Below are 13566 nucleotides of genomic sequence, written 5' to 3'. Positions count from 1 at the left end.
AGCACGCTAACGTGACACACACACGTCCCCCGCCCTCCGTGGTGATGCTACCACCTCACTGTTGGTTGAGTGGATTGTCTCACTGGCCCGTGGTCTCGGTCCGCGTCATGCGACGCACGCACGACGCATCTCGACTTTCCTGGGCACGCCACCGTCGCATCGCACACACACAGCCCCCCGTTCTCCTCGTGGCGCACTTGGGTGAATGCCAACACTTCACCTCGTTATGTTGAGGAGAGTCTCACGCCGCATAGCACGCACGGCACGCTACGCACGCGCACCACACCCGCCGTCCCGTGCTTGTGATGCCGCCTTACCATGCTCTCACCTCGTGTGAGTAGTTTGCCCTGAGATGTCTCACTTGCCCGCATGCACGCACGCCTTTACGCACGCACACACACACACACGCCCCCGCTCCTCGTGGTGAATGCACCACCTCTCACCTCGTTAGTGAGGAGATGTCTCCCTGCTGCGGGACCAGCTGGCTGGAACTTCCCATGATCCAGTCGACGAGGTACTCCACCAGCTTGTTCCTACACTTCATCTCTGCCGGGAACGACAGGTCATCCCGTCTGTTCATCATCTGGAACACGTGGGAGGTTCACGGCCTTCAAGTCGCGATCGTGTCGAGCGATCATTGACTGCCGACTCACAATGACTTCGTATTTGGTGACGTTTGTCATATTGTTTATGTTAGTTATTTTATCATATTATATATACATCATATTATAATATCAGTTTTATCAATAACACTATTATTTGACTTATTAGTACTTGAAGCTTCAAAAAGATCTGATGTAAATATACTGTATTAGTATATTATATATATACATTACACATACTTCACTAGTGTTGCAAGCTATGTGAAGTCACTAGCAACGAAGGAAATCTTTAACAACGTTTCATCTCGTTGCTGAACGGTACTTACTGCGACCACCAGGTGGCAGAGTTTGGTCTTGATGTGAATCGTGTGCACTGTGCTGTCCAGATGCCTCACATACCTGCGCCATTCAACCACGAACACGTCACTCCAATGCAAACATTCAAGAAACGCGCTCATCGCAAAACCGTCCTCCTGAATTTCAACTCACAAAATCAAACATGAATGCGGACATCATTGATATTAATAATATATATAACAAGAGCCGCAGGAGCGTTCTGGCTCATCTGAGGTCTGTTGCTCGATTATAACGTAAAATTTCAGTCGTGCTTAGTACCACATTTGTTAGGCGGCAGATATGCAGCACGCAGTTGGTTACTACGATAGTGTTAGGACACGCCCACTATCGCAGATTTGCGAGGGTAGGGAGGGTGGGGGGAGGGTTGTGGTGGGGTGGGAGAAGGGGCGGGCAGGAGGGGAAGGGAGGTGGGGAGGGTCTAATTAGCAAAAGCAGTTCACTCCTTGTTAACAGTCAAACAAAATCCATTGTTTAACCCCTCTCTGAGGGTCAAAGGGTTATCGACACGTTATGATTCGATGTCAGCCAGAAGGGACATTTCATCGGGTCCTTCAATAAAGCCATTAAAATGCTTAGGGCTCACCGCCTGAAACAAAAAAGTCATTTTTTCAATCGCTCCGGCTCAAGACCATGTGCCTAAGAACAAGTGTCTAAAATCTGCCCTGTGCCATTGACCTCTTGACCTTGACCTCCAATTTCAGACAGGAGGCTTTTCCTACCATGAGTGCTATTACACCGACTATCACGAGCCTAGGCTCGAGCCGATTTAGATTGTGCCGCAATTCTGCATTTGCTCCTATACCTTCAGTTAAGGAGTGAATTGTTCCCCTTATTTTTACACCGTCTTGACCTTTGACCTTTGGACCCCCAGCTGTGTCGACATCCCACTCGTTTTCGGATTACCCCCCCCAACGTCCCGAAATCGTGGGACCGTACGTCGAGCGCGTTAAGATTTGTGCCCAACCTGTTGACGTACGCACGGACGCCACGCGGACGCACGACGCACGGGATTGGTATTTATTCAATACGGACGCTACTGACTCTACGGTAGTGCGCTACCGCCCCGCACGCTCATACGGACTAATCCGATGCGATTCTACAAAGCGCATTGCTATGTCAGTCTTATGACTTGCGTATATAATATCATGTGATATCTATAATTATTCTATAATAACTATCATGAATATCAAAATATAGTTAATTTATTTTATCATTATATCAATAACTATATATAATTAAGTAATAGTATTATTATGATTGAATTTATCAGACTATCGAATCGCCACTTAATATTCGACCGACGTTTCCAGCATTTCAAGCCCTCAATGTTTCTCGTCACGCGAGATGGTTCTGGGTAGCACGAGTTCTCCCCGACTTGTGCTTCTCGGTTTTCTTCATGATGAGATGATGTTGTGGTCGGTATGAACTGCGAGTCGTGTGGCCGTCTTCGGATCACCTGAAGGAAGGGATCCACGATGTATGGTTAAGGCCCATGGCGAGTCCTCCCTGCACAGCAGTGAGAAGTCAGCAGTGCAGATCTTTCAAACGCTAGTGTTTGCACGTGCTCCCCGTAACCACGTTAACAGTATACAATCTTTATGCCGAAACCTCTGGACCAGACACAGTGGGATAATAGGATTGTGTATTGTACTGCGACGAGCGGGTCTGCACCCGTCGCGCAACGGGGACGCCCCTCGGATGGCGAAACAGACACTGTTCAGAAATCGCCGTCGACATTACCTTACGAGGTTGCTCGACGTACCTGTTCAGAGTAAGCGGTCACCTCGACTAACCTGCTTCAGAAAGGTCGCCTGTCGACGTCAGCCTGTTCAGAAAGGTTTTCGAGCACCAGTGATCCGAATAATATAATGGCCAGATTGATGCTAGAAGACCTCGAAAGGTTGCCTGTCTCGAGGCACGAGTACCTGATATAAACGCTTCAAACAGTGGGTGTTTTCACCCTAAGGCTAGGCGCGGCCTCTCCTAATCATGAACACAGGTCTACTGTAATAAGTTTATTACATAAATCTAGGCTGAGTATACCCCTAACCTATGAAATGCATATTAATCACAAATATAACTCCTCTGTGAGTATTTGCGACATGCGTGATACACAACGACCAGATTTGCTGTTACTGACTGGCCTTACGCAGGGGCGCTTACATGCAAAGTCTCTGTGTTCATTACTTAAGAATAGGAACTGATAGAAATTTCATTACATCAAATCTGTACCCTGAATGACTGCCTCTTTATTTAAAAGGCCCATAATTCGTTGTAAGTCATTATTATTCTCGGGAGATACTTGCGCTCTTTGCGCAGGCACCGTTTCAGTTGGCGCTGCAGTACGCCTACAGAAGACGCTCCAGATGATTATTCTTACTAGGCGAGAGAGGAGGTGGGGGACTAAGGACAGGCGGCAGGGAATATAGGAATGATGCAAGACCGTGTCACTTCTAGATTGTATGATGGTGCGGTGGTACGAATGCAGCGAGGTAGCAATCATTATGTAGTTATGTAAAGTAACTTTACATGTATGGTGCAACTGTGTCATGAACATGTTACGTGTCAACGAATAAGTACTGGTCAGTGGCTTAGGTTTTCACGTCACATGACAGGCTAGGAGCCGCTTTGCTGCTCGGCTCTGACTCATGAACACAGGTCTACTTGCTACTGCATTACAATATAAAGACGTACCGCGAGGCTGCCTGCAGACGGATACCCTGTATGTCGAAGAACTTGCTCGACTCTCGTTACGTTAAATACATATTATTGTCACACAATTGATAAAACTCCTCTCGTGAGGGTGTTCGTATTAAGAGGAGTTTCGGCCATGCGCGTTAGCACTAATCGATAGCGGCACGTAGCGGAGATTGGGCTGAGCTCTCGTGTACCCCTTGGACTGGTGGCCGCGACAAGCTCCATTTCATCATTTTTTAAGCGGGACCTTACTGCAAGGGTCTTCCTGCCTATGGTCTTAGAGTCCGGTCTTACTGATGAATGTTATCCGTTGTAAATCTATGCTACGATAACTCCTCTTCGTTTCTGTAATGCATAATTTTTGGCCCAATATTACACTCTTGGTAAGTATTGCCATGCGCAAACACGACTGACATTAACGCTTGCCTATTTTAGTGCTACTGGACTATTACTCCCGAGCGGTGGCTCATCGTTACAGTGCAAGGCCAATACTATCTTTCTCTTTTAAAAAAGGAGTGTGGGCATTTAAAGCTGGAGGCTGTAGCATGCCTACACTAGTGTTGGCAGAGCTCGAGAGTTTCTTCCTAATAGCTACTTCTAAGTTGGCCAGCATGCTCTGACAGGCTACGTAGTGTCAGGCTGGCCAAGAGCATTTTCCATAAGTCGCAGCATCTGTGGTAGTGCCGTTACAGTGGGTGCGTCATCGTCACCCAACATCTACGACAATCTCGCTCTGAGATTGCAAGGACCATCTGAGGGTTGCCTTAGTGTGCTTTAATGCTTAACAAGGGGTTGGTAGGACAGCGGAACGAAGAGTTAGCGCCGCATACGAGTGTGAAGATGATCTACGGCAAGAAGAGGTTAGTAGCGAGAATTGCCATGATTAAAGATGTGATGAGGGGTGAAACTCCTTAATCCGGAAATTCTATAAGATATGGATGAGGCGGGGATGAATGCCATGATTAAATGATGAAGAAGACACTCGGGGGGAGGAAGAAAGCCATTGATTAAAGTATGGAGGGGAAGCGAGTGAACCATGGTTAAAGAAAATGCGAGAGGGAGGACGGAAGCCAGTGATTAAAGATGCGAGGAGGGAGAGAAGCCATGATTAAAGATGAGAGAGGAGGAGAAAGCCATTGATTAAAAGGATGGAGAGGAACGAGGAAGCCATTGCATTAAAGATGGACGAGGAGGAGAAAGAAACCATGATTAAAAGATGGAGGAGAGGAGGAGAAACCATGGATTAAAGCTGGAGAGGAAGAGAAACCATGATTAAAGATGGAGAAGAGGAGAAACCATGATTAAAGCCTACCCATACGCAATCGCGTTCACGTTCACGGGTTTAACGTTAATGTACTTGTCAAGTTTATCACGTGTTATCGATCGCCGTGACGATTCCCTCGTGCAGCCACGACTTGTGATAGATGGTATACTCACTCGGTGACCGGACAGTATTGTAGCTCGATGCTGCCCCCTGGTAGCATGCTGTACTTGCGCGGATCGGTCAGTAGCGACGTCGTGGAGGCTGACATACTGCTGCAAAAATCACACGCAGTGTTAATGCCATCACCAAACCCTGATAAACACATCCCACAAATAATACCTACTCATTATGCATCATATAACATATACTAATAGTAATAATCTAATAGACCACAATATAATACCCAATTAGTGTACAATAGTTAGGATTGTACATGATGGAACACAAGTATATATTTACAACATACAACTATACAACATATATTTAGGAGTAAAGAGGGTGAAAAAGTTTCCATATTGTGACAACAGATGGCACCACCTTACCTAGGTCGGGCAGGGCTTTTCTTCTGTAAGGAGACGCCCCCTAGCGCACAAAGAAACCCCGTCATGTTGGCCCACTCGTTGATCTGATCCTCGCAGCGGCTGTGGTCGGCCGACTTAGGATAGGTAACAAGCATCTTCTTCACACACTCCCAGTTCCTGAATGTATCCTCCCAGGCCTACACAACAAGAAAACCCAACTGGATAAATTCCACAAGTATCACAAGTGCAAAGTTTCACAGTTCAAAGTTTCAAAGTTTCAAGAGCTAACAGTAACAAAACATAAAGTAGCATTTGATAATAAATACATTTTTATGTAATTATTTCATTAATTATTTATTTATTTATTTTGATTATACAAGCATATGAATGACTGTATGATGAGGATTGGTGAGATTAAAAACGATGAAATTAGAAATATTTATTAGAACGGTGATTGGTTTTGCAGTCGATCAGCTCTGAATGTTAAACGTCTGATGTTGCAGACCTGTAATACATGATTTCATTTTCCGGCACGATTGTCACGCGGGCCAAAATGCCGACTTTGCAGTAGAGAGTCAAAATTGCTACAAACAGACAGTTTACTCGCAATCGAACCCTGGAAGCGTGACGATGATTATCGAACGATCACGGTGATCACTCGCGCGCCCGCGCGTCCCGTCGCCTCACCTGCGTGCAGCCCTGCGTCGAATGCTCAATCTTCCTCAGCAGTGACATGATCTTCTTCTGCAGGGCTGCGCGGCCCGTCGTCAGGTCACGGCTCGCTGCTGCCAGCTCCGAATACACCTGCGCAGAGAAGCGGCGAACGCCCGCTCGATCAGCCACCGCGTCCGGGGAGACGCTCACGACACCCGACACCACCCCCGCCCGCGCGTTCCCCGACCGAGATGAACATATCACTAGTTCTCTGGATCAACGTACCTGGTAATTAGGTAGCAGGAAAAACATGTGTGGGACAGCGTACCTGGTATTAGGTAGCAGGTAGAAGCATGTGGGACAGCGTACCTGGTAATTAGGCAGCAGAGTGTCCGTGCTGACGGCGTACCTCCGGTGAATTAGGCAGCACGGTGATGTGGACGTCCGTACCTGAGTAATTAGGCAGCAGGATGAGTGACGGCGACTGGTAATTTAGGCAGGCAGTGTGAGTGACGGTGAAACTATTCGTACCTCGGTAATTAGAAGCAGGTGTAATGTCAGTGGACGGCGTACCTTTTGTAATTACCGGCAAGCAGCGTGTAGTCGACGGCCGTTTACCTCGGTAAATTAGGCAGAGAGTGAGTGGACGGACCGTACCCTGGTAATTTAGGAGAGAGTGGTGAGGTACCTGGTATTCACGGAGCAGCAGTGAGTGACGCCGTACCTGGTAATAGGTAAGCAGGTGAGTGACGGTTACTGGTAATAGGAGCAATGGCTAGGGAAGCGTGAGAGTGACGGCCGTACCTGCGTCAATTAGGCAAGCACGTGAGTGAGGGAGTACTGAGTAATTAAGGACGCAGGTGAGTGACGGCGAGCTGCGTCTGAGCGTCAGGTTATGTCACGGCGCTCCTCGCACCAGCACGACGCCGAGCAGGCACGATTGGGCCGTCAGTCGGCGTCGGATGTCGATACCTCCACAGGTACACTGCAAGAACACCACCTGGCGCGGTGACAATGGACCAGCCACCGTGAACGTTAGTCAACCAGGGTCTCCAATCCTAGCAGAGCAAAGTATACGACCAACACCGCGATTCACAACCTGGCAACCGGGGTGTGAACTTTGTGAACTGTGACTTCACCAGTAGTGTCTTCTTGCCGAAGCATATAGTAGAAATAAACGATTCGACTTCCGGATAGAGTGCCCGTGTCGCTCTCATTGGGGGCAAGTACGTCTGTGCATCAACGGCCAATTCAAACAGACCCTTCCATGCGTCATTACATATTGACAATTATGTTTTCATTCACTGCAAAATTCCGTACGCCCACTTAGGCACGTGAACTAGACAGAGGTCGGCTTACACGCATGGTGCGCTGACACAGCAGATAACAGCTAATGCTCTACATAGGAAGCCAAGCGTCATTGCATCCTTACCAATATAGTCCGCCACCAATCATGGACTGTAAAGCAAAATCATTGACATTCAGCAGGCTGACGTTGACAACGAGACAAGGACGACGTCGGTTCACGAACCATTGTTGCCACAGACGACCGGACGTCGCCACGAGACGAAGAACCGATGTCGCAACGACCACCGCATGTTGCCACGACGAACGGACGTCGCCCGTGCCGCACGCGCTCACCTCCAGCTTGATGTGCGCTTGCGGCAGATGGAGTATGTTGCTGCAACATTTGAGACGTCAGGTCTTCGTGCTTGAGCCAGGAAATTTGGTTGCAGCAGCTGAGGGATCTCTCGCAGCCACCTTGAGGATCTCTGTGTAATTGATGATTGATGACTGGATGAGCTTCTGTGCAAGATCTGGAGAAGAAGCACCTGCAAACTGCAACGTAAAGCGAAGCCACGACTCGTCAAGCTTACCGATCCGGCATTTCACGAAAGCGTGATGCAGACGTGGAACAACGACTATATGAGCCACGACTCGTCAGCTTCCCGACCGCACTTCACAGAAAGTGTGTGACAGATGAAGGAAACCTGATAAAGGAAAGCCACAGCTTCGTCAGCTTCCGATCACCGCACTTCACGAAGCGGTGTGAGATGCAGGAAAGCAAGTATATGCAAGCCATTGCTTCCTCAGCTTTCGCGACATGCCGTCACTGAAAGTGTCGTGGACGACGAGGCAAATGAGCACAGTTCGGCAAGACCAAGCACTCAACACCTCACGTCCCAGAACGTGTTGATGCGGTGCCTCGGGGCTTCCAAGGCTCGATGTTGCTCGGGTTGGGCCAGACACTCTAGCAGCGCCCTCCATCGCCTCCTGAGACGCGGATCGTTCGGCCATCGCACGCCTGATGCACGAGCGGACACCGGACACTTCGATCAAGCTTCCCAGCGATGCCTGCTCTGATATCTCGTGGGCCGCCTTTCGGTTCCTAGAAGCAGACAATGGAGAACGTCTGCTGAAATGGTGCGCCACGCAGATCAAAACTAAAGCGACTTAATCAATATGCTGATTCAGGATAGTCCAGTGAAGTCGGTCCTGTAACTCGCTCGACCCGCCTAAGCCTGGGTTTCTACAACGCGCCAGAAAAATATATATATCACTTCGAGTGCTGTGTGGATTAAATACCCACGTCCTATAGGGGTGCTCGGTTTCGGATAAAACAAAAAAATCGCACATCTAAGGTGCCACACAGACAAAAAAACTGACACATCCAAGAGCATGCTTGCAGATAAATTCACATTCGCCTCTTACATAGAAAACAAGATTTGTGTCATAGAGGCAGCATTCCATGGAAGAAGAAACGGAAACTTCACGGAACATTTTGCAGCGAACAACACTAGCAGACTGCTCGAAAAGAAGGCAAGATGCACAGTAGAATTTCAAGAGTCAGGTCTATAACTCTTTACGGGAAGATCGAATCTCTCTGCATATAGAACACAGATAGTTCCACATTTTATTTTCAAAATTCGGCTTTTTTTCAAAAAATTCCGGCTATCATAGAGTTCAACCATCTGCGATGGGCTACTTACGCTGTTTTGATTTGGTTCAGCATGGACTTAACCATTGAAGCATGAGGATTGGGTCAGCACTGACGTTACGTTGTAAGCCGTCGAGGAATTGGGTCACGCATCTGGACTTTACGTGAAGCATGAGGATTGCGGTCAGCATGGATATTACATGAAGCAATGAAGGACTGTGGTTCGCATGGACTTACGTGCAAGCATGAGGATTGCGCGTCAGCATGGACTTACCGGTGAGCAGCTGAGGATATGACGTCAGACACTGGGATCTTACGCATGACAGCGTGGATTTGGGTCAGCATGGACCTTACGTTGACAAGCGTAGAGGCATTGGGTGCAAGGCATGGACTTCGTGAAGCATAGAGGATTGGGTCGCATGGAGCCTTACTATGCAGCGTCGAGGATTGCGGCAGCATGGACTTACGTGCAAGCATCGAGGATTGGGTCAGCATTGTAACTCTACCGTGAAGCATGAGGAATTGAGGTCAGCAGGACTTACGTGAAGACGTGAGGATTGAGGTCAGCATAGGAGCTTACATGAAAGCGGTGAGGATCTGGATCAGCATGGACACTACCATGAAGCATGGGATTGGCGTCCAGCACATAGACTTACGGCATGAAAGGTGCGTGATGGATTCGAGCTCAGGCAATGCTACTTACGTGAAGCGTGAGGATTGGGTCAGCATGGACTTACATGAAGCATGAGGATTGGGTCAGCATGGACTTACATGAAGCATGAGGATTGGGTCAGCATGGACTTACATGAAGCATGAGGATTGGGTCAGCATGGACTTACGTGAAGCATGAGGATTGGGTCAGCATGGATAAGTCTGACTAGCCACAGTAACAGGTACTTGTAGTTTGGCCCTTCCTCAACCGGCTTGCCTTTGAATCCCAGCGGTGGATTAAACACCTTCTCTTTCAGAAACTAAAAAAATTAATAAACATATCATATATATATATATATGTATGTGTGTATGTGTATGTAATATCATGTATATGTGTAGTCTAAAAATATAAAATCTTAAAAATAAAAGTATTTATTTATTCATTTATATTTACACAGACTAGCACTTAAGCATTGCTTATGTGTGTATGTAAATCATTATAAAATAATGCAGTAAATCATAAATTTCAACTAACGCAACAATCTTCCGAGAAGCACACACACTATACCCGCTAGGGGCAACAGAGAGGAACTACAACGTCGACACTCACATGCGCCCCCTTGTGGGAGGTATGGCCAGCAATCTGTGTGACTTTGGTGAGGCAGTCAGTGAACATGAGTCGGAGCTCTGACGACTTGTTATAGACGATCTCTATCTTTGGCCACCAGGGCAGACGCGTCTACAAGCAAGAGTGAAATCAGCCATTAGATTCCCAATAACAATAATAGAATAAGTGAAAACTTTGCCACTGATCAGAACGCAAGATAACAACGCGCGCGACACTACATGCGAAAGCAAGATGGCGGCGCGCGCACGCACCTGCGTGATGATCCTGTAGAGCGCGTTGACTAGAACAAAGTGGAAGCTGAACGGCGAGGCTGGGTGCAGGCAGTTCTTGAGCGCCTCGAAGTTGTGCGGGTTGATGCGGAAGCAGGAGACGAAGCAGTCGATCATGAGGTCAATGTCCTGCTGGGCCTTGCTCTGGCTGCTGTTGAATGGCTTCACCGGGTTAAACAGCAGCAGCTGCAGCGAACAACGACGAGAGAAAAAAGAAAATTACACTCGTGATAAAAACAAGGAAAATAAAAAATACCAAAAAATTCCAATAAAAACGGTATAAAAACGCGGCGGACAACGACAGTTATGACCATGCTATCGCACGTTTCTGTATTTACGATCTGGCTCGAAACTGACAAGTGATTTAAAATGTCTCTCTCTCTTGGGAGGCTACCCGCCCCAGCCAGCCCAGCCAGCCAGACCTAGCCCAGCCTAACCAACCAACACCAAGCCTAAACCAACCAACCAGCCAACCAGCCAACCACCATCCTCAGCCAGACAGCCAGCCTAGCCAGCAGCCAGCCATCAGCCAGCCAGCCAGCGCAGCCAGTGCACAGCCAGCAGTCCTATTCACCCATTCCAGCCAGCCATGCCACCCACCAGCCAGCCAGCAGCCTATCACCACCCTCTCCAGCCACGCGTGTTGTGACCCCCACCCACCTGAGGCTCGTTAATGACGGAGTGCACGAGGATGAAGAGGCTGTGACCCACCTTGAGCTCGTTAAATGCACGGAGTGGCACGAGGATGAAAGGCTGACCCACCTTGAGTCGTTATAATGATCCGAGTGCACGAGGATAAGAGTACTGACCACCTTGAGCTCGTTAATGCGGGAATGCACGAGGATGAAGCAGGCTGACCCACTCTGAGCCGTTAATGACGGAGTGCACGAGATGAAAGAGACCGACCCACCTTGAGCTCGTTCAATGACGAGTGCACGAGGATAGAGAGCTGACCCACCTTGAGGCTCGTTAATGACGCGAGTGCCGAGGATGAAGCAGACCCACCCACCTGAGCTCGTTAATGACGCGACCCCACTTGAGCTCGTTATCGGCGGAACTGTGCACGAGGATGAAGAGCACATTACTGCCTGTCGCATGGATAGTTGATTGTACGTCGACGCCATTGCCACAGCCTCACGCAGGTGACTTACAGCGCCTTTGCATCTGTCGGATCCGCCCTGACCGCTATCAGCGAATTTCTTTACGCGGTGTCGTTCATGTAACGACTTTCTGCAATAACCATCACGGAGAAAACTGCCGTTCAAACACAGAGTTCACAATAATAGTTAGTAAACTGATTATTTGATAATATAATTATAATTAACAAATTCATCATTTAATTATTAATTATTATTATAGTAGTAGTCTAGTAGTAGTCAATGTACCTAGCCAGCAGGCAGCAACAGCAACAGCCACAAGCAGCTAGATAGTAAGTTTTAGTAGTAGCAAGCAGCAGCAGCAATTTAATCACTAGCCAGAATTATTCTTACTTATTACTTATTAGTTCTTTACAATTACCATTAGTTTATTTGTTCATTTACAATGACAGGATGTGGCCATTTTTGATTTAAATTATCCTCATTATATGGATTAAGCCCCTCAGATAAAGATAATAATTAATACACACACTACTGGCCTATCCAATTTCTAGAACTATTAAACTGTAAAGCGAAACATTACGCTTCTCAATCTAAACTGCCCTCGCCATCTTGTCCGGGGATATATATCAGTCATGGAGAAATAGGAGATAGCGCTGAGGTCAAGCCTTCTTGATGGTACTGTGGGTGACACGGCAGTCCCTGCGTCGGCATTCTACAAGTTATCTTCGAGCAGTGGGCCTGCAACAGAACCATCATGTCATCAGCCGAACACACGCTGACACCCACGACTAACCTACGCACGCATCGCACTGCACGTTGACGCGACGCACGCACGCACGCACGCACGCACTCACGCTGACACCCTACGACTAATACGCACGCACGCACGCTCGCCACGCACGCTACGCACGCACGCTGACACCCACGTACTAACTACGCTACGCACGCACACACGCACGCACGCACGCCGCTGACACCATCGACTAACTACGCACGCTATGCACGCACGCACGACGCAGCACGCACGCCCGCACTCTCGCCGACGCAACGCACGCACGCACGCCACGCACGCACGCCACGCTGACACCCACGAACTAACTACGCACTAGCACGCCACGCTACGGCACGCACGCCGCACGCACGGCTGACACCCGCGACTAACTACGCACGCACGCACGTCACGCACTCGCCGCACACACACTGACACCCACGACTAACTTTACGACGGCATGCACGCCACGCACGCACGCACGCACGCACGTACGATTAATTCAATGTTACTGGCAATCATGCCAATCGCGCTGAACGCGTGTACCCTGGGAAATTCACACATAGCATATGTCTGCTATCAAGATCACTCGGGTTCCGCGGAGATATAGTAAAGCCTGTCAAAAATTAGAGTACGTAACGCTGTCAGGTATGAAAAGCAAGAAATGAAAGATAATGACGCAAGAGAGACACATGACGAGAGAGAGACGATGCGATGAGAGCAGACAGAGAGAGACAGAGAGAGAGTAATCTCTGCTGACTCCCATTCTGGCCGGCCACCTGATTCTCGCAGCCATTCCATTGTTGAGACGATTAGCGGCCCTCTCAAGACGTTGTGGGGGCTGCCAGTGCTTAATGCTCTCAGGACTTGGTAGAAAGAATCGTACTGTCAGACTATGCTATGCGAGTCGGGGGCCTGCGGTTAAGGTCCAGAGCGGAACACTGGGATCACAGCAAGTCGCCAAGGAGCGAAGGCTGGAACTGCTGCGCGATATTAAAGTGGCCATTACAGATAAGTTTCAGGGACATGCTGACCTGGGATCACCGCCGTTTACAGTGTACGACTAGATAACAGATACCCTTGGTGTGTTTCACCCTGCATAACAAACGAGCCAAG

The 13566-nt window shown here is 48.5% G+C and overlaps 1 protein-coding gene across 1 annotated transcript in view; it reads right to left on the bottom strand.

Moving 5' to 3' along the window:
* Positions 1 to 13566, bottom strand: part of LOC106814432 (neurofibromin-like) — a 69580-nt gene that overhangs the window by 40944 nt on the left and 15070 nt on the right. The window contains 11 exon segments of the mRNA XM_014818749.1: positions 5094 to 5192; positions 5463 to 5638; positions 6129 to 6245; positions 6820 to 6851; positions 7012 to 7153; positions 7857 to 7934; positions 8271 to 8484; positions 9308 to 9495; positions 9873 to 10004; positions 10295 to 10423; positions 10564 to 10767. Coding sequence (XP_014674235.1) covers positions 5094 to 5192; positions 5463 to 5638; positions 6129 to 6245; positions 6820 to 6851; positions 7012 to 7153; positions 7857 to 7934; positions 8271 to 8484; positions 9308 to 9495; positions 9873 to 10004; positions 10295 to 10423; positions 10564 to 10767 — 1511 coding nt within the window.

The sequence above is a fragment of the Priapulus caudatus genome, unplaced genomic scaffold, assembly GCF_000485595.1.
Source record: "Priapulus caudatus unplaced genomic scaffold, Priapulus_caudatus-5.0.1 Scaffold925, whole genome shotgun sequence".
Classification (NCBI taxonomy): domain Eukaryota; kingdom Metazoa; phylum Priapulida; class Priapulimorpha; order Priapulimorphida; family Priapulidae; genus Priapulus; species Priapulus caudatus.
The sequence above is the reverse complement of the archived record's forward strand: the minus strand, read 5'-3'. Positions and strand labels throughout refer to the sequence as shown.